This window comes from Crinia signifera, chromosome 1 (genome assembly GCF_055691185.1).
Source record: "Crinia signifera chromosome 1, ASM5569118v1, whole genome shotgun sequence".
Classification (NCBI taxonomy): Eukaryota; Metazoa; Chordata; class Amphibia; order Anura; family Myobatrachidae; genus Crinia; species Crinia signifera.
The window spans coordinates 229,428,871-229,451,182 of NC_139217.1; the positions used below are offsets into that span (position 1 = coordinate 229,428,871).

General features: G+C 42.3%; 1 protein-coding gene across 1 annotated transcript in view; it reads left to right on the forward strand.

Annotated features, from left to right (window-relative positions):
- PTPRS (protein tyrosine phosphatase receptor type S) overlaps positions 1-22,312 on the forward strand; it is a 366,190-nt gene that overhangs the window by 241,309 nt on the left and 102,569 nt on the right. The window contains exons 16-20 of the mRNA XM_083179390.1: positions 8,559-9,146; positions 9,726-9,823; positions 11,659-11,912; positions 15,146-15,236; positions 19,612-19,827. Of these exons, the coding sequence (XP_083035516.1) occupies positions 8,559-9,146; positions 9,726-9,823; positions 11,659-11,912; positions 15,146-15,236; positions 19,612-19,827 (1,247 nt within the window). The remainder of the gene's footprint in view (positions 1-8,558; positions 9,147-9,725; positions 9,824-11,658; positions 11,913-15,145; positions 15,237-19,611; positions 19,828-22,312) is intronic.

A 22,312-nucleotide genomic window follows, 5' to 3' on the forward strand; every position in this document is an offset into this window, starting at 1 on the left:
AGTTTTCATTTCTGATTGTTACCAAGTCCCTCATCGGAGTGCCGCCAGCAGCCGTGACCAACCCTATATATATATATATATATATATATATATATTTATATATATATATATTTATATATATATATATTTTTATATATATATATATATATATATATATATATATATATATATATATACAGTATGTGTGTGAGTGTGTGTGCAACAATCTCTAGTTTTACTGTAAAGTGTAATTATATATTATATGGTGTAACCATAAATTTTGGGTCTGTCTGCCCCCCATGGTATATTGGTGATGCTTACACATAATGCCCCCAGTAGTGCCTTTTACACACTTATTGCCCCATGTAGTGCCATACATATAATGCCCCCCTTATGCCATATACATAGTGCCCACCTGTAGTGCCATATACATAATGTCACCCATAGTGCCATTTACGCAGTGCCCCTCCCCCCATAGTGCCATATACTTATTGCCCCCATAATGCCATTTATGTAATGCCCCCAACAGTGCCATTGACTTATTCCCTCCCCCGATAGTGCCATTTACCTACTGCTCCCATAGTGCCATTTACGTAATGCTTCCTTATAGTGCATATACCTAGTGTCATATACTTAATGTCCCCCATAGTGCCATATATGGAATGTCTCCCATTGTGCCATATACATAATGCACTCCATAGTGCCATATACATAATGCCTTCATAGTGCAATATACATAATGCACCCTGTGGCACCATATACATAATGCCCCAGGTAATACTCACAACCTTTGCTTCTGTGTATCTCCTTCTGCACATGTAGCTCTGCTGCCAGTATCTCCACTCCAACTGTCGTTGCTGCCTGTCAGACACTGGCAAAATCAACAGGAAAGCAGCAGGGAGAATGCCGGGCGGTGATGGGGGTGGTAGAGAAGAGAGAACTGTCCATTTTCTATGTTAACTTAATATTAATCTGTCTATCAAAAAAATGGCCTCCTGTGGAATTGGAGACAAAAACTCCTTGAAAATGGCCACCGTGTCTCATTGAAATCAATCAGAAATAAAGGGAAAATAGTGATATATTAATATATAACTAGTCTATCTACTGTAGTTATATCACCAGTGCTTCTCCACCTATTTTGTGATTTGCCATCAGGGACGTGTGCGTAACTTGGCGCGGACAGGTGGGTCCAGGTTTGGGTGCAGCACTTTTTATCATCACCCTACTAAAGGCTGATACCTGGGTGCGGCCCACACCCCCCTAAGTGACTCCACTGTAGTGACAGATACCCTTTGTGGAGGTACAGTAACAGCATTTTCAGTAAAAGGCCACATTTGGTGTCCCTTGACAATTGGCTGCAAGCTTAAATGATTTGAACAATATGTGCCAAACGTAATCGGGTGAGCGTGAGAAGTGAGAGGTTTTGGGAAAGTTTTCCCACTTCATCAATCAATTGCATGGCACAATCAATCTGGTTTTGCAGTGTAAATGATTGCCACTTTAAAGAAGTGGGAAAACTCTCTCAAAATCTCTCACTTTCTGAAACTCTAACCCTATTACATTTGGCCCTATATGTCAAATGCCTCTGTTTTAGTTTCTACATACACAAATTTGCAGTATATTATTGTTAGTGCTAATAGCAAGTGTCTTGTGAAAGGAAAGGATGATTAAAAAAGGCAAGATGGCCTTGGACAAATCTTAAAGATGGCAAACTGACATTAGTAAATTATATATGCAAATGAGTCAAATGTAAGCATAATATTCTGTCACTGTCAAATTCATTCAACTACTTGAGTTGCAAACAATATAAAGAAACCATGTAAGTTCAATGATACATTGAAAAAAAGAAAACATACAGATTGAGAGCGGCTCCTGTACATTCTATCACCATGCGCCATCCCATTCTCCCGGAAGCCGTGGAGCCGTCTGCTGCTCTCTGCCCATCTCTCTCTCTGTTCCCGCCAGAAACATTGCCATGGCAAGCTCCATCTGGATATTGCAGTCACTCTAGTAATAATTTTGTATTGTGGTTCAAGTGTAATAATGTAATACATATTCATAAGATCAAGCATGTAAGCTTTTTGTAGAATAAAGGGCCTTATTTTGGTTCATTCTTTCTGACAAAATCCTTCTTAGATGGACAAAACCATGTGCACTGCAGGGGGGGCAGATGTAACATGTGCAGAGAGAATTAGATTTGGGTGAGTAATTTTGTTTCTGTGCAGGGAAAATACTGACTGCTTTATTTTTACACTGCAATATAGATCTCACTTTGAAGTAAAACCCCACCCAAATCTAATTCTCTCTGCACAAGTAACACCTGCCCCACCTGCAGTGCACATGGTTTTGCCCATCTAAGAAGGATTTTGTCAGAAAGAATGAACCAAAATAAGGCCCAAAATGTGTCCATTCTTTTTCTCCAATTCTCAGTGTCATCAAAGTCATAGCCAATTTTGTTTGCTACAATGAATATAGATTTTTTTTTTATTTTTCTTCACACAGGCTTATAAATCTGAATCGTCTATACGGTAAATGTTCTTTCCTTTTAACTATTATACTGCTTTAGTTGGGTTTAACTTTTTTTTTCTTCTGCCACTGTTTTATTATTTATGGACTATTGTATTATTGTATTTTTACGGTACATGTTAAATATGAACTCTGTATTAGTGTTATGGTATTGTGTAATGTTGTATACTTTAGAAGTTACTAATTACAGTCTGATTTTTGAGATGGTATACTGTATTCCATTGCTTACACACAGATAATACTCAGTTGGTCAACTGAGCATTCATTACTACATTAGAACCACAATCTACGCTTGTTTCTGATTTTGTTCCCCATTTACTGTATATCTGTTTTTAAGTAAATATTAGAATTTTGCCATTTGTGATCACTGTTACACTTGTGTCATTTGCATTCTAAACGGGTATTCAATCCCCGCTGTTATTTCCGACAGGGGAAATAGCGTTGGGTGCCTATTCAATGCTCTCATTCCAGACAGCATTGAAGCGGCAGCTCTTCAGAACGGACCCAACATTAAAAGCAGTCGGGCCTTTGTTGCCGAAAACAACCATGGATCAGCAGGCGGGGTGGGCGGCGGGGGGGGGGTTTGGGAGTGCGGTGGAGAGGGTCATGGGGTGGCAGGCGGCCCCATTATCATATGGGAATGGCCAGCGTTTCATGTGCATTCCGGTGACAACGCTTGGCGTTCTCATGCTAATGAGGCATGACGCAAGTGGGAGGGGCGGGCAGCTGTCATCACCAGATGTCAGCTGACCGCCCATTTCCTTCCCAGCGTGCACGCATATGTAAGTGACTTGAAATTCAATTTTATATGCGTGCACCTACCACATCTTTTGATGGTCGGCAACCATCGAAAGATGTGGGCGGTTCCCCTTGCCCTGCGAATGGATTTTACTTTGTAACAGCCAGCCCACCAACGCAACATATCCATAGTTCTGGCAGGGGGCGTGGCCAGCGGACGGGGATGCGCAAGCATCTCACACTCTTGTGCAACCCACTGCCGAGAATGGGGCATGCAAGTGTCTCGTGCGCACATACCCCATTCTGTCGGATGGGAATGGGGGTGGTCCACGCTGGAGGGGGATGGCGATCAGATCGCAGTGGCTCTCTGCCTTATCAAATATTGCAAAATTTTCTGAGCTCAATTGGAGCTCATAGCCAGGCAGTAGGAAGGGAAGCGGGGGAGTGCAAACTTCCTCCTCCAGCGATGTCCCCTCCTGGAGACAGCGCATCAGTTCAACCTGACTCGATGTCTCTGCCTGCCCTGTCAGCTCACTAGGCATGCCAGAGATCTTGCTATTATCGTGAGATCTTGTGCGCAGCCCAGAGCCAACAGGCGAAGCATCCGGTGCGACTTAATGCCTATGAGGCTGTTAGTACAAAGCCCTGTGCCGCTAATTGCTGGGGGGAATAAAGGGGACAGCTGCGCTGAACAATAATCAGCGGCTGTCCCTAGCGCACATTAGGGGTTTTGATAATATATTTTAAAAAATGTATCCCCCCAGTTAACATACATCTGCCCCTATATTCCCTATCACATGAACACACACCCAGAAATTCTAGTGATCTAATTAACCTACAGTAGCAGTATATTTTTGGAGTGTGGGATCTTTCAAGCACATGCTTTGGCCATGAGTTCCGTATCAGGGCCGGCACTACCCACTAAGCAGAGGATGCAGTGCAGGGAGGTACCAGGCTGGAGAGGTGCTCTCCCCACTCTGCATCCCCTGCTGCTGTACTCTGTGCCTGCCAGCTACTGCTGCAAATGTGACACTGTATAACAGTAAGCGGTTCCAGCAGCTCTGTTCCGGCTACATGGGAGCAGGGCTGATGAAAGAGAGTAGAGGATGAGCTGCCAGCCTGGATTATGTAAATTAAATGGAGGGATATAGAGTGTGTGAGAGAGCAATACTGTCGGCAACTGTAGTCATTACGTATAAGCAGCACTACTGCCGTTGGTAACTGGTGTGTGCTTTATGTATAAGCAGTGCTACTGTAGTCATTACTTATAAGCAGTGCTACTACTGTCAGCAACTGGTGTGGTGTCACGTATAAGCAGTGCTACTATTGTCGGCAACTGTAGTCATTATTGCAGCACTGTTACTGTAGGCAACTGATGTGGGCGTTATGTATAACAAGCGCTTCTGTCGGCAAAATGTGCATTACGTATAAGCATCGCTACTATTGTCTGCTTCTGTAGTCATTACTTATAAGCAGAGCTCCTACCATCGGCAACTGGTGTGGGTTTTACAGATAAGCAGTGCTACTATTGTTGGCAACTGTAGTCATTATTGCAGCGCTATTACTGTAGGCAACTAATGTGGGCGTTATGTATAAGCAGCGCTACTGTCGGCAACTGGTATGTGCATTATGTATAAGCATCGCTATTATTGTCGGCTACTGTAGTCATTACTTATAATCAGTGCACTACCGTCGGCAACTGGTGTGGGTGTCACAGATAAGCAGCGCTACTATTGTTGGCAAGTGTAGTCATTTCATCACCATTAGTGTAGCTAACTGATGTGGGTGTTATGTATAAGCAGTGCTACTGTCGGCAACTGGTATGTGCATTACGAATAAGCAGCGCTACTATTGCCGACTACTGTAATCATTACTTATAAGCAGAGCTCCTACCGTCAGCAACTGGTGTGGGCGTCGCAGATAAGCAGCGCTACTATTGTCGGCAACTGTAGTCATTATTGCAGCACGATTACTGTAGGCAACGGATGTGGGCGTTATGTATAAGCTGCATTACTATTGTCGGCAACTGTACTCTTTACTTCTAAGCACACTACTACTGTTGGCAACTGGTGTAGGTGTTATATATAAGCAGCGCTACTACTGTTGGCAACTGGTGTGGGTGTTACTTATAAGCAGCGATACTACTGATGGCAACTGGTGTGGGAGTTACGTATAACATCACTACTACTGTCGGCAACTGGTGCGGGCATTAATGTAAATTCAACTCAGACTCTGCAAGCACTGGGCTCCTTCCTGTTGTCAATAGTAGCTGTGGCGTCAGAATGCCAAATGCCGGGCTCAGAGCTAACTTGGAATTACATGATATTTGATGGAATATTATTCTCTCCACTCATTCTAGATTGTAATGCGGTTCATAGAAAATGATTGAATTAAACAAGATATGAGGGTAATCCCGAAAATAAAGGATGTTTGTTTGTAAAAAATAAATATATTTTGTAGAAATAGATATTTTACATTTAATTTATTTTTTGTGAGTTTCTTTATCTCTGTTCGGATGTGTGAATCACAACCTGTCAATCACTTGGGATGGGTGGACTGAGCCTGTTTGCATTCTCAAAAATGGGGACATGTCACCACCATTTCCAGGATGTGATGGTTGATCTTTGTAATTCATGATAGATTTTATTAGGTCTCACTTTCTGCACATTCAAGTGGGAATGCACAAATGTTTTTGTATTATTGTTTATACAGTGATGTGGTTCCATTTGGAAAGCTTTAATACATTATTGGAGCCATGACAAAGATCAACTGAATGGTTCTCACAAAACTGTATTGAGGCAAAAACTTTACAAAGTGCTTTAATGGCTTCAGAGCTAGCTTTTGTGGCAAAGCAAGAATTTTAATCTTTGGGCTTGCTTAGGTTTTTGGTATGAGATTAAGATTGTGATAATTATATATATATATATATATATATATATATATATATATATATATATATATATACCACCCTTAACCCTGCCCGTCTCCCTAAAGCGGAGACAGGCAGGGTTCTGCCTCTCGATTGACTGGGACACACGTGCGTGTGAGACGCTCGCATGTCCCAGTTTAATGGAGTCCCTCTCAGCCAGCGCTCACCAACGGGGACATTCTGGGGAGCGCTAGAGCTGAATGAGAGGGGCTCCATCTGTATTTTCAATGAGTCGCAGGTGCTTCTTTGACGTGCACTTTTGCTGCACGTTACTACTGCGACATGGTGGAGGATAGATGCATCTGACTACATTTGTATGGGGTTGCTTTAAATTTGGGCTGTATGATGGTTAGGGGTATATTTACTTAAGTGTGGGTTTATTAAGTGGAGATGTTGCCCATAACAACCAGTCAGTTTCTAGGTATTAGCTCACAAATGTTGTTAGATCAATGATAAGTAGAATCTGATTGTTTGCTATGGGCAACATTGCCACTTCTATAAACCCACAATTTAGTAAATATACACCTTATACACCTTTCACACCGGCCACCCGGCAATGTCCCGGCATTTTTGAGTGCCGGGTGCAGCCGGACCCCGTTCACACCACCTGCAAATTACCGTGTTAAAACTTTTCAACCCGTTAATTTGCTGAAAAACCTGTTTTTTTCTGAGGGGTGTGAAAGGGTCAACACCTGAGGGGTGTGAAAGGGTCAACACTTAAATCCTGGCACTCCAACCCTGGTCAAGAGCAGGGTCAGTGTGCCAAAATTTAAGACCCATGTTGACTCTTTCACACCACCGAAAATCCCGGGTTCTTCAGCAAATTACCGGGTTGAAAAGCTTTAACCCGGTAATTTGCTTCTTGGTGTGAAAGTAGTATTAGACTTAAACTAAATATGTTTCTACTTTATTATTTATTTGAATCAGACCATTTATTGATACCTAAGTCAATTGGTTGAAATAATCAGTTCTGTAAACCAAATGGGTAATGTGTCATTCAGACAAATTTTATTGAATGGTGGAAAACCTATTTTATGACATTCCCTATGCATTCTTGTCTAGGTTTAGTCTCTCTTCTCCAGTAGAAGCCCAGAGAGGAGATTATGCATGCATTGGCGGGGCAAGGCCTAATGACTAAAAACCCGGTCCCAGACTGGGTTGTGGAATTTTGGGGAGCCGTGGGACTTAGGGCCTTATTCTAGTTCACTCTTTCTGACAAAATCCTTCTTAGATGGACAAAACCATGTGCACTGCAGGGGAGCAGATGTCAAATGTGCAGAGAGAATTCGATTTGGGTGAGTTATTTTGTTTCTGTGAAGCGTAAATACTGGCTGCTTTATTTTTACACTGCAATTTAGGTCTCAGTTTGAAGTAAAACTCCACCCAAATCTAATTCTCTCTGCACAAGTAACATCTGCCCCACCTGCAGTGTACATGGTTTTGTCCATCTAAGAAGGAATTTGTCAGAAAGAGTGAATCAAAATAACCAGCTTATTGATGCACAATTACATAATTAAGCCATGTCCCATCCCAGTAGACCAATAATTGTCCATTGAATCTCCTTATCCTGCTCGCTTCACTCATCCATGGCACTTGATGGTGAATAGACATGTATGGTTTAATGGCAATGCCAGTGTGGTTACTTTTAATTATTTTGTACTGGATATTGATATTGTCTTTATAGTTAATATATTCACTAAATAACTTTTATTGTATTTTTTGTCAGATATGTAAAAGGAACGGTTAAATGAAATATATTTAAAAATAAGGGGTGAATTAGGTGAAGAGTAACAGGTGAAGAGAACATGATAACAAACAGGGTATAAAAAGTATGTAATATAAAATGTTAAATAAAAAATATAAAATATAAGGAGGCTAAATACTGACTTTCACATAATAGACTAATGTAATTACTTATAAATACAGAATGGGGATAATCTTCTTTAAAAGTAGAGTATATGTCAGGATTTGTCCTTTGACCTTTTAGTGTGAAACAGTGAACATTTACATCCACAGTAACAAAAAACTGTATCAAGACTCGAATCATACTCTTATAATATTGAATAGATTATTATTGAATAGAATTGTTTAGTTTATTTATTTATTTTTTAGTTAAATTGTCAGCATCTTTGCATGTGTATACAGCTTACAGTTATTTTGTAATGTGGTTAGAACTAAAATATGACAGAATGTTTGACAGTGGTATTTTGATGTTTCAGTTTTTTCCCCCATATGGTTATTTAAATGAGTTTTGATTAACCGTCAGCCTAAACTTTGGTAAAATGCCTATTTTTCTGTTTAAATGCCTGTAGCATCTTGTGTTCAACCTTATGTCATGAAATGTTCTATATACTATATCCATTCAAAAGTTTTATTTCTCTTATAGTTTCAGGAAAACCTGATCTTTCTGTGCATCAGACATCAGAGAGCAGCCTACTTATACAATGGGAACCACCAAGTAAGTCAGTTGGACAAGTCCTAGGTTACCGCCTACAGTTTGGGCGTCTTGATGCTAAAGTTCTTTCAACTTTAGAGTTTGGAGCTCAAGAAAAGAAATTCACAGCCAGCAATATCCACAAGGGTGCAAAGTACATTTTTAGAATGGCGGTCAAAAGCCGGGCGGGCTTCAGTGAGGAAGCTGTTGAAGAGTTCATCATACCAGAGGAAGCACCTAAAGGTTATCCTAACTTAGCTGACCCTGGCAATATCACTTCTGTGTCTATCCAGCTAAACTGGCTGCCTCCTGTTCTGGCTGAACAGAATGGTATGATCACCAAGTATACAGTAGTATATTGGGTAGCCGACTCTCCAGAAAATATGCTGGAAATAGACCTACCATCTTCTGAAAGTTCTTGCTTGCTGGGGAACCTGAAGCCTAACACTGTTTATGAAGTCAAAATGCGTGCACATACCAGTAAAGGTCCTGGGCCTTACAGTCCAAGTGTTCAGTACCGCACTTATCTCCTAAATCAAGGTAGGCTTTATCAGTCTTCATTTCTTGCCATTTTCTTTTGGTTCTTGAAAGCAAGCCAATAAAGAGCATTTCCCGAGTACTTCAAATAAAGTGTGACTATAATAAATGGGATGGTGCATTCTATCTTTATTTCATTTGATTTACTAATAATTGAGTGAATCTAAAGATATTTCCAGGTAAGTGGTTTTTTCCCTTCTTAAAGTTTAGTTAAGACACTTCTCATGAATTTCTGGGTTCACCAATGACATTACAGGTGGGAAAGCTTTCAGTATCATCTTCCTTACCGTGCCTGCTTTGGAAACTGCTTCTTTTCATCATTCATGCTTTGATATTTCAGTCTTTTTTTCCATTGTGTCGTTATGCATTTTACTGTGCCATAATTGCATTTCCAGTTTTGGAGTCATAATGCAAAGTGTGGGGTCTGAGAGATTATTTTCTGCAATTTAAACAACCACACAGAGCTCATTTTCCTTATAACCTCATACAATCCAATTGAAAACACTTTATTCTAAAAGGAGTTTTGTACTTGAATAATTTATCTTTCTGGTCTTCTCCTCTCCTTTTTTCACTGTTTTCCAGTATTACCAAAAAATTTCAAGGTCAAAATGGTCACAAAGACTTCAGTACTTCTGAGTTGGGAATTTCCAGAAAACTACAACTCAATAGTGCCTTATAAGGTAGCAAGAACATGTTTAATTATATTTGTATTTTAAAACCAATATCTCCTCTTTTCACCATTTTATTTGTGTGCATGTTGAGAAGATCATTTGTTGACTTAGCTTTAAAAAAGTTTTCATAATAGTGGCTAGGATGAATTTTGGAATTTGTACTGGTTTCTTGTAAATAAAAAAAAATGGACAGTAGTAAAAATCATATGTATTCACCTCTTTTGTTAGAATATTCCTAGTAAATCCTAGCTCAGTTGGTACAATTGGTATCCACCAGTTCGCAGTTAATTTTTTTTAAAATAATCTAAGACACTTTATCTTTTAGAAGTCTCGCCTTTTTTAAATTCATATCAAATGACAGAAAAGGTTATTGCAAAGAGAACCCATGAAAGGAAGCATTAATAATAGTTTTACAGACAAGTAATCGTCCCAGGGGCACTGTCATGTCCATCATACAGAAATAGAGAGAATAAGTCATGTGAATTTGCCTAGGACAGGCCGAGCATTCATGCGAGAAGTGTACCAGTTTAATTTTTGTATGTAATGAAAAGATTCTGAAGATTAAATTAGCTAGAAAAAAAAGTTTTCATAATAGTTGCTAGGAAAAGTATTCAACCCTCCTGACACTAAAATGGATGAATACTGGAATTGGTTTACTACTGATCAACAATAAAATCTAGCAATGTGCAAATACTGCATCATAGTACTAGATCTAGACTGATTAGCAAAATGAAAAAAGCAGAGAAAGCAGCAGTAATAAAAATATAATAGTATACAAGTGATTATGGCAGTAAAAATGTAATACTAAAAAACACACAATGATGACATGAAGTTTAAAATGATTAATGAATGGTTCTACAACCAATTAAAAACATTTGCACTCGGTCAATAATGAAATGATCCCATGGGAAAGAGCATGTCCATATTGTAGATTAACACACTGGTTGCTGCTGGAGGAAGGAATCCGTAACAGAGTCCCAATCGGTTCATTTAATTATTGACTCAGTGCTGGTGTTTTTTATTTGTTGTGGAACCCATTTTAAACTTTATGTCATTGTTGTGTTTTTTTTCAGTATTACATTTTTACTGCCATAATCACTTGTATACTATTATGTTTTAATTCAAGCTGCTTTTTTTCTTCTGTACCTTTGGGAACTGACTATTCCCTTTATAGTAGCAGCTGTTCAGAGACCATCCAGATGAGGCACCCAAGATTATCCTTGGTTACACCATCTGTGCACCTGATTAGCAAAATGATGCGCACATTTTGCTCATCAAATTGATCAGCCTAAACTAGCAAAGCTGTTCTGTCACTTCCATTAGTCATTTAAAGAAATAGGACGCACGTTTAGAGCAAGATTTGCACTTGGTACAGCCGATTCACCAGGGACCTATTACTAAAGCCCCAGTGCATGATATATATTTTCAGACACCAGGTTCTTTTGTGCTTCATCTTCTACTTTATAAATGTTTAAATCTAATTCCTGTACTTTTAAGTTGCAGCCCAGTGTCTCTAGTACATTTTCAGGGGTGGTTTGCTGCCTCCTGTAATGCTAAATTTAAAGAAAAAGTATGTTAGCTATGCCTCTCTGAGTATTCCAGTAATGCATTTAGGACATTCGGTGTGTAAGGTTACATCTGTATCACCAACATTTATAAAAAATCGTGTGGGAGATACCAAAAGGTTATGAGTGCAAGATTGTCCTTTTTCTTAAGCTAATCATATCACTGCACGTCTCTACAAGGGAAGGAGGGGGTGGTAGGTAATAACAGATGAGGACAAATTGTTAGGGCAATAATGCCAGTGTTTCTAAATGATGCTCTGCTTTTTTTCCCTCCTCAAGATACAATATAATATGCAGACAGTGGATGTAGATGGGCGAACAACAAAGAAATTAATTACCAACCTCAAGCCTAAGACATATTACAACTTTATTCTTACAAATCGTGGGAACACCATGAGTGGTCTCCAGCAGAATGTTGCTGTGCGTACTGCCCCCAACATGTTGGGTATGAAACCTATGGTGACACGGAAGCCAGAACCAGATGGTAGTATAACAGTAATTCTACCTGATGTTGAAACGTCTGAATCTGTGAGGTAAAAAACTTTAATATCAATAATTTTCCCATTAACTACACCCAAAATAATTTTATGTAAGGTGCAACACAGCTGCATTAAATGTATGCTGTATTGTATTGTGCTTCAACAGTAATATACCGTAAACCAAGTGAAAGCCATGGATTAAGCTGCTGAGCTGGATTATGCACCTTCTCCTATCTACCCTTATGCATCCATCTATCTGTCTTCTGTCCCTCCTCCATCTTTATCTAATCCTCTGACATCTATCTCACATTTATGTACCTCATCCTGCTGATCTCTCTAATCTGTCTCCCCCCCCCCCCCCCCCCCCCCATACCTCTCATATCTCTTCCTTTCTCTTTCTCATCTCTGCTCACCCATCTCTTTTATACTGTATGTCCATCTACCAAGTGGTAGAGCTAGAGGTGGGGGGCACACAAGCCCATACCCCCCTGGTCGTATCTGGAATTATTTTTATTTTTTTAAACACAGTATCCCACTTCGGTGGTGCAAACTCTGTCAATCTGCACCTGGAAGCAAAGCATGTGGTCTAGGACTGGAACATCAGTTGTGGAAGCATCTCTGTGCTGTAGTTGTGGCAACAGTGGAGCTGCTCATTACTGCAGCTTATGGGCCTGTCAACCAGAACTGGAAGCTCTGGGCAGGAGTTTTTAAAGTGTTACATGGATGTGACTGAGCAAGCTTATTTATGTGTCACTGATGCAACTGGGGCAGAAGTATTCTATTGTCTGTCAAATATGACTGGGGCTGGGGTTCCCCTGCTCCGAATCCTGTATTATTCATATATATATGAAGTGAAGTGCTGACTGTTACAGTAGGGTATGGGAGAACTGTCCTTAAGTGCATGAAAGCTTAGGGAACATACATAACAACATATGGGACTGCATACATTTTCCTGTAACAACCCTTGATTCAAGACTCTGGGCGGGATGTACAGTACTAAAGGGAAAATGCCAGGGTACCCTATAGAAGCCTATGGGCTTCTTTTCACGACCCCGTCACCTCCCCGACTGCCCCCTCTCTCCCTCCCTTGGGCTTACCTTCTTGCAGGTCCTCCTGGACCCCAGAAGGTAAGCCCTTCCTCCCCCTAGCAACGCAGCCGGGTCGCTGGGGTCTCTGTTACCGCACCGCGATGCCAGCCGCATATGTTAGTACATATGTGCTTGCATTGCGAAGGGCGGCGATGTATTTTAATACATCCCGCCCATATACTTTAGTTCCATTTTCCGTCCATGCTTTCTGGCTTAACTGCTCTTAAGTTTAGATTATTTTATTCTCTTATGTATCTCTGTGTAAAGGAATTAAGGGGGATAAGAGATCTTTGATTAGTGGTGAAATGTATTGCGGCAAGATACCCACAGTTAGTAGTAATGGTACTTATGTATTATCTGGGCGCCCAATTTTTTCATTGCATGCCACTACTTAAGGCATGCGATGCGATTTTTCATTGTAAAGACCCGATTTTTAATTGTATAGTCAACCATGGGTGATTTCATACCCCCACTACCCAACTACGCATGGAGTTGATTTCATATAGTGTGGCGAGCGCAGCGAGCCACCGAGCCCGAATCGTGGCGAGCGCAGTTGGATAGTGGGGGTATGAAATCACCCATGGGTGACTATACAATTAAAAATCGGGTCTTTACAATGAAAAATCGCATTACATAAATTGTATGCCACTATATTGCACGCGATGCCATGGAAAAATCGGGCGCCGATATTACATAAGTACCGTAGTAATGTATTGTGGATCACCTGCTAGTTGACCCTACAACCCATATCACAATAGGGATGTACAGCACTCTCATGACCAAAATGATATTGTGCAATGTCATTGTCATGTTCAAACGGCGTATATCGCTTATTAATGCATCACATACCTTTTTATATATATATTTTTTATAAATAATGTATGCAGTGTAAACATAATAAAGAAAGTTGTTTTATACATTTCAGAAATGTTTGGTCCTGCATTTTTATCAACATAGTTGTTTTGAAAAAGGTATACATTCCAAACTATTGAAATAATATTGGTGATGTTCTGTAAATATTTGTTTATCTTGGTCATTCAGATGTAGAGATACTGTATCTTCCAGTTTACCCTATACTTCAATGCACACTTACATACAACAGTACATTGAAAATGTAGAGGAGAGTTAGGTGGGCAGGGCTAGACTAATCACATCATTAGGCCCCACCTTCTTCTGAGAGTGATTGTCATAGAAACAAATCATTAGGTCATGCCCTCTCCCACATTATTCTCTGCATTCTGTGCACCTCTTGGAATGGCAGGATTTGGGAGGGGGGCCTAATTCCATAGATTCTGGGGCTACCCGAAAAATTGTGTGTCTCCTGCCAGAACTAGGAGCATAGGCAAGCATGCTTTTACAGTAATTCTGGGGTGGGAGTACAATGTCTGGTAGAGAGCATAGGGCATACTGTAAATGGTAAACTGGGTTTTGAGGGTGGGATAGTGGGAGTTATTATTTAGCACATGGGCCCTTATTCTGGTTGGTGCGGATATGTCCGCGTGCGTTCGTTCCGCCGATGTTTTGTGTTTGCGCATGTGCAGAGGCATATCTGCGCATGTGCGAAAGGGAAATACGTCCAAATTCTGCATGAATTGTTTACACTACGAACAGGTGGAGGAGAGGGGCGTGAAGGGCTGTTTGGCCTCATTAACATATGCATACGCCCCGCGTTTCATGGGCGTCCCCATAAAAACGCTGGGCGTACGTTTGGTAATGCGGCCGTGACGCACGTGTAGGGGGCGGACATATGACATTGCCGGATGTCAGCTGCCCGCCCAGATCCCTGCTTTTGCACGGAGAAATGCCCGAGTGGTCTGAGCTCGCGGGAGCTGCCTGACCACTCGGTCCTGCATTCGATGGTATGCGACCATCGAATGATGGGGGAGGTTCCCAGAGATGGAGGAGGTGTATACATGAGAAATCCACTCGTGCTCTGTGCGGTCATCGGCTTACCGCATTCAGACGGAGTGAACGATCCGTACGGAAGGTGGGGTTTAGAACGCACGGTCCTGGCTGCATATTCGGCTCCGGCCGCACAGACCAGAATAAGGCCCATGGTACTATGCAATAAAATAAAACAAATAATATCTTAGAACAAGTTGGTATATCCTCTTAAAATGCATTAACATAGTTCCAAAATCTAAACCTGGGTTTTAAATGGTCTAATCACCTATTTGATCTTTTATTTCTTTTCTTTAGGAGTTACTATATTATAGTAGTGCCTTTGAAGAAATCACGTGGCCTGTTTTTAAATCCATGGGGTAGTCCAGAAGAAATGGATTTAGAAGAGGTTAGTCAACATTGTTTTATGTCCATTTATAGTTTTTCATACAGCTATGTTCCTATACAAAAAAAAGGTTGTATTTTCGGATGAAATTCTTTTTTAATACTGGTTTTATTGAAGCAAATCAACACATATTCTACAGTTAACATACACATATCTTGCAGAGTGGAGAATAAGTGAATGCAACATGTTCACATAATCAGTTCTACTACCGGTTCCTTCACTCACATTGAAATCATTTGAAGTTAACTATTAGGATTTTTTCCCCCTTTCTCTCTGCATGTTGCTGCAATCTGTCGCTCACCTGGGCTTCCAAAACCTCAATTTCTGGAAGATTTTCTGCCTGGCTCCCCCACTTCTTATCCTCTGACATCTCCACCATCATCCTGGATGACTTCAATATTGTTATTGACAGTCCACGCTGCATGCTTCCAAACTTCTCTCTCTAACCTACTCTCTCGGCCTCTCCCAGTGGTCTGACTCCTCTACTCATGAGGAAGGGCCACTGCCTTGACCTTGTTTTCACCAGGCTGTGCTCAGTCTCTAATTTTACTAACACTTCCTTCCCTCTCTCTGATCACAATCTCATTACTCTCTCCTCCATTACCCCAAGATCACTGACCCAGAAATCATGCAAGCCTACTCAAACCCGCAGAAATACTAATGCTATTAATTTTTCACAACTTTCCACCTTTCTGCAACAACAGCTCTCAGTAATTTCTACATTTACCTCTCCTGATTCTGCTGTTTCCCACCTGTACCAAACTCTTGAAACCCTTGATGAAGTTGCTCCAGCTTCCCATTACACCCCACGCAGGCTTAGATGCCAGACGTGGCACACGAAAATAACAAGACCACTGCGAAATCAGTCACGTAAAGAAGAACGCCAATAGCGTAAATCTCGTAATCAGACTAATTTCCTTACATATAAGTCTATCTACCACTCCTACTGCAATGCTTTGGACACTGCCAAACAAACGTTATTCCAATCTCTCATCTCTTCTCATGCCACCAACCCTAAGTGACTTTTTAACACATTTAAGTCTCTTTTGTAACCTCTCCCTCCTCCCCCACTGGCTACCATAAGTGCACAAGAACTTGCCTCCTACTTTAAGGACAGGATTGATAACATCTGAGATGAAATGGTATGCTCTTCCACAACTCTAATTTACTTTCTTCCCCAACTGATCCCTCTGGTGCTTTCTCTTTAATTGAGCCCACAAATGAAAAATAAGTATCCACGCTCTTCTTATCCTCCTACTCCACTACCTCTCCCTTCGATCCTATACCTGTTCATATCATTAAAACTCTATCTCCTGTGCTTATCCCAACCTTAACTAAAATCTGTAATCTAAAAAACACAATTCTGACCCTAACTCTCTTTCTAACTATCATCCTATCTCTCAGCTCCCATGCCTCTCCAAGCTACTCGAGATTTGTCTACTCTTGCCTCACCCACTTTCTTAACTCTCACACCCTATTAGACCCACTTCAGTCAGGCTTTCATTCCCAACACTCCACTGACACAGCACTGATTAAAGAGGTGAATGATCTGGCAACTGCCAAGTCTGAAGGCCATTACTCACTACTTATTCTTCTAGATCTTTCTACTGCATTTGTCACTGTTGATCACACTCTTCTCATACAAACACTGCACTCCCTAGGTCTTAATGATACAGCCCTTTCCTGGTTCTCATCTTACCTATCTGATCGCACTTTCAGTGTTCGCTTCTCTGACTCTACCTCCTCTTCACTACCTCTGTCAGTTGGAGTTCCGCAAGGCTCAGTTTTAGGTCCTCTGCTTTTCTCAATCTATACCTCATCTCTTGGCAAACTAATCAGCTCTTTCGCATTTCAGTATCACTTGTATGCGGACAATACTCAAATCTATCTATCAACCCCAGAGTTGTCACCAGTGGTCTTGGGCAGAGTCTTTGAATGCCTCTCTGCCATCTCATCCTGAATTTCTTCTCGCCACCTTCAACTTAATATTTCCAAAACGGAATTACTTATGTTCCCACTAGCCAAGAACAGTTACCATCCTGATATCTCCATAACTGTTGACAAATCGACAATCTACTCTACCCCCACAAGCTTGTTACCTAGGGGTCATCCTCGACTCTAAACTGTCCTTTGTTCCCCGCAATCAGTCGGTCTCCAAATCCTGTTTCATGCATCTAAAAACATATCCAAAATATGACCCTATCTCACACAAGACACTACTAAATCCATGCACTCATTATATCCCACATTGATTATTGCAATAGTCTCCTAACTGGTCTTCCCAAGAACAGACTCTCGCCACTGCAATCCATTTTAAATGCTCTTGCTAGGCTGATCTTCCTACCAAGATGCTCATCGTCTGCTAATCCGTTCTGCCAATCCCTCCATTGGTTGCCTGTATTTTACCGTATTCAATATAAAGCTATTAACCATACTGCACCAGCATATATCTCTTTACTATATCTCCCATCTCGGCCACTCCGCTCTGCGCAAGATCTGATCTCTCTTCTGCACAAATCACTAGCTCCCATTACAAGACTTTCATCGGGCTACTCCCTCCCATTCACTATTGCAGGACTCTCATTGGGCTGCTCCCACCCTATGAAATTCCCTTCCATGCACAGTAAGACTCTTTACTAGCCTCCAAACTTTCAAGCTTTAACTGAAAACTCGCCTCTTCAGGCAAGCCTATCATATTTAAGTACCACAGCTTTGTTGGAGTAAAGTTTTGTTTCTTTTTAAGGGGTTGTTTCTAATTGACTCGCTAAGCAGCTAAAATTCGCTGCTTAGTCATGTAACGGTGCCCACACGAATACCCCCCTCCGCTGTTTCCCCTCGTCATGCAGGGCCGCCGAGAGAGGGTGGAGCGGGTACAGTTTACCCGGGCCCAGGCCTTTCAGGGGGGCCCGGGTCCGGACACACGCACACACACACACGTTTTTTTTTTTTTTTCATTTGGTGGTGGGTGCACTGGGTCTGAGAGCACATTTTTAGCCGTGGGAGCTGGTGCGGCAGAATCACAAAGGTCCTGAGCAGCGTTTCACTCTCCGGCACCAGAGCTTGCTGAGAGCCCGCCATGTGAATTGGGAGTTTACCGTGGCTCGGCGACAGGAGCATACTTTGGGTCTGGATGCCAGGAGGAGCTAGGAAAGAGAGAAGCCGCCCAGCTCCCCACACTCCCTGTCACAGCTGCCGCCAGCAGCAGCAGGAGGTACCGGTGCCTGTCTCCAGCCCAGCAGTCCCAGACCTGGTTCCCCACACATGTCCAGGTCACTGTGTTCCAAGGTGGAAGGTGGGTGGCTGGGTGATCTGTGTCTGCTGCCTCCCGGCATGCTGCTGGGGCTGAGATCCAACTCTGGTCAGCATGTAACCCCAGGCTGAGCATGCTACTGCATGGCAAAGAGTATGTTAACCCCTGGCAGAGCATGTAACTCCATGGAAACAAGCATTTTAACGTCTGCTTGGGGGAGCCAGCACCGTCGGAGTGTGCGGGGAGCTCCCTCTGTGGGGGCCCTGGGAAGTTGTTGTACCGCGGCCCAGGAATTCTCTTTGCGGCCCTGTCGTCATGTATAATGAAGACACATCCCCTTACATGCCGCTTCTGCAGGAGATATCATTCAATGGTCGCTCAAATGATTTATCCTGCCTTCGCAAATATAAGTCAGTCTGAACAGACTTATATTTGTGGCTGCTGGGAATAAGACAGGGCGGGCAGCTGACGTCATGTGACATCAGTTGCCCGCCCCCGGCAGGCACGGCAGGGATCGAATTGGGATCACTATGTGTGATCCAGGGTCGGCCCCTAAATGCGAAGTAGAAACAGCTTAGCTATGAGTGCAAGCCATTAATGCTTCTCCCCCTGAATGGGTTATGGCCAAAAATGTTAAGCACAAATGGCACCATCAAAAATGACCATTGACTGTTTATTGACGATGGTCATCTATAGTCTCAGGAGCCGTATACAGAAAAAAACAGCTACAGCCACAAGCAACATATGCTGCTATGAAAGTTTGCATTTGGTGGTTTCTGTTTTTAATCAATGTGGGAACATTACACTTCCCTTGAACCCATTGGCATGAAAACAGCAGACTTCTTAAAAGTTGCACTTTCCCCCCCAAAAAACAAAATTACAATAAAACTCCTTAGTTAAATGACCCTGTAATGCTGGAATTTTAGAGTTGAAATACTTTGTACCATAGCTTTGGTACTTCTCAGCCATATAGAGCTGTGATATACAGTATAGAGAGCTGTGATATATATATATATATATATAGCCATAAGAGGCAATCTTTTCTATCATGTAAATATCATTAAGCAATAATCGTCATTGTAAATATATTCCAATCTGCTCTTATGTTCTGCATATTATATATTTCAGGTAATTCAAACTATTACAAAGCAACATCGGCGGAGTGTGCGACATTTAAAGCATGCAGAATTTCCCAAGCCATATGTAGCTGCCCGGTTCCAATCATTACCTGGGCATTTTACACTTGGTGACCAGAAAAACCACGATGGATTTGAGAACAAGGCATTGGAAAATGGCCATAGATATGTTTTCTTCATCCTTGCTATGCTGGAAGGTGCTGAAGCGGTGAGCTAAAGACTTCCTTTTTGCTATTCCTATGATCTGTATTGTGAAATACTGTACCATCCATGTACAAATGTATAAAATAGTAATATGTTTGCTGTGTACAAACTGAAAGCTGCATAACTTCTAACAAACTGTTGCTGTGTATACAGTATATGTCTGAAAGCGCATTGGATGACTTTGAAGTTCGTAAATATTAGCCAGTATCATAATCCCCTCATATGTCAATGTATACGGAAAACGCTGGCCAGTGCAGGATTAACCAATAGGCAGATAAGGCTGCAGCCTAGGTCGACAGGACTGGGGGTGTGTGTGGGGGGATGGTGGGGGAGGCGCTTTGCAAGTGCCAGCAGAGAAATAATATTAAGGCCTAATTTATTCCATGCTGGTTAGCCATCACCCATCCCCACGTACTCTGGGGGGTGAAGGTATTAAGGTGACTGCCAGATGGTTGTGCCAGTATAACAAACTGCTGAAACCATGACTTTATGTACATTGTCCTACTGCGCCAGCTGGGCTGCCTAAAGCCATACTGTACTTCACAAAGCATTAGATCCTACATGCCAGTTGTAAAACTTTTGTTAGATGCACATGGGCAGTATGACTGGCGAGTACCTGAGCGCCCATACACGTATACTTAGCAGCATTACAAGGGGAGCTGGCTCTTTCATTAGGCTGCTTTATACCCCTTTCACACCAGAAATGCAGGGACAAACCCGGGAATTACATTCCCGGGACAAGCAGGGACATTCCTGGGTTGGGACCCTTTCACACCAGAAATGTCCCTGCATTTTCTGGTGTGTGAAGGGGGTGGGAAGGAGGCCGTCAGGAGGTGGGGAGGAGGCGGGCAGTCGGCGGGATGGCGTCGGGCAGTCGGCGGAGGTGGGCAGGAGGTGGTAAGAATACTCACCCCGGTTGCTGGTCCTCCACGCAGGCCAGGGATCCACACAAGCGGCGGCGCAAATGACGGGACAGGCGGCTGATGAAGATGACATCTCTCCGGCGCCTTCACTGCCGGCGGAGAGCTGCGTCACCATCATCCACCGCCTGTTCAGTCATTTGCGCCCGCCGCCTGCGTGGATTCCCTGCCGGACAGCACACTGAGAAGTGATGTAGGGTAAGTGATGTAGGTTGGTGTTTTGCCTAGGGTGCCAGCAAGCCTTACACATGTACTGTTTGTGGAATACATGCAACTAGAATAATTTAGAATCGGCTTAATAAAGATGTGGTCAGGTTTGGTCATAACACACAGTCTATGATCAAGGTGCCCATGTGAGTTCAGCAATTAATGCTGCTTTCCCACTGCCTACATGGGTAAAGACCCGTTTTTTTAAAATGGGTCTTTAAATGGGTAAGAGCCATAAAGACCCTTTCCCACTGCAGCTTTTAAATGGTAAATTACCGTTTAAAAGCAGTTTTTGGCACATTCACACTTACCCATTTAAAAACCCGTTTCAACTATAGTAAAAATGAGGGGGGGGGGGTGGAATAAAAAAAAAAAAACGGCGTGGGGTCCCCCCCACTGCCGTAACCAGCACCAGGCTGAAAAAGCCGGGGCTGATATAAAAAAATCTGGAAACCCGACAAATAGGGCTTCGCTGATTTTGTAAAACCAGCCCCAGGTCCGGGGCTGGTTCCCAAAATACGGGGGGACAAAATGACTACGGGTCCCTCGTATTTTAAGAACCAGCCCCAGGCCAAACCAGCCAGCAGGGTAATGACTTTTTTATAGAAGTCCCCCCGGCCAAAGCATTCAGCCCTATCTTCAGCCCGTCGGTAGGTCCCTGGGTCCGCTGCCGGTGCCTTGGTTCCGGGGCTGGTCCGGGGTCTGGGGCTCCAGGGCTGAAGAGTGGTTACGGCAGTGGGGGGGGGGACCCCATGCCATTTTTTTTTACGTGTAAAAGGGGTACCCCTTTCACACTGCCGAAAAAACGTCTTTTAAACGGGTAAAACTCTGCTTTTTACCCGTTTAAAAAAAACCAGTATTTTTAACCGGGTAAAGCAACCTGGAGCTTTCCCATCGCAGCTCTACCCATTTAGAAAGGCTAAAAAAAAGTCAAATTACCGTTTAAGAGCTGCAGTGGGAAAGGGGTATAAGGCTCTAAATTTAAAGCAGCAAAGGTATAACTGGGTTGATACTTTAGTTGCTAAATCTTGGATATAACCTATTGTATTCAGTCTTTGTTAACGACACTGATTTGCTCATTACAGTAATGCCCATTTTATTTTTAAGAGTACAGTGATTTGTTGTTAACCTTGCCAAAGTTCTAAAACAATGGGGTCCAAATAAGTGCATTGTGAATACTATAAACATGTAAACAGATTTTCTTCAGTCTGAGTAAAGGTGCCCATACACGCTACGATCGCATCGCACGCAAATGTGCAGCACATACTTTTTGATCTGTGTGATGGGATGTGCACGGGAGCGCGCATTGCATCACACCCGCAAATCAAAGCACCTTAATGATGCAGGATTTTGCTTTTGTTT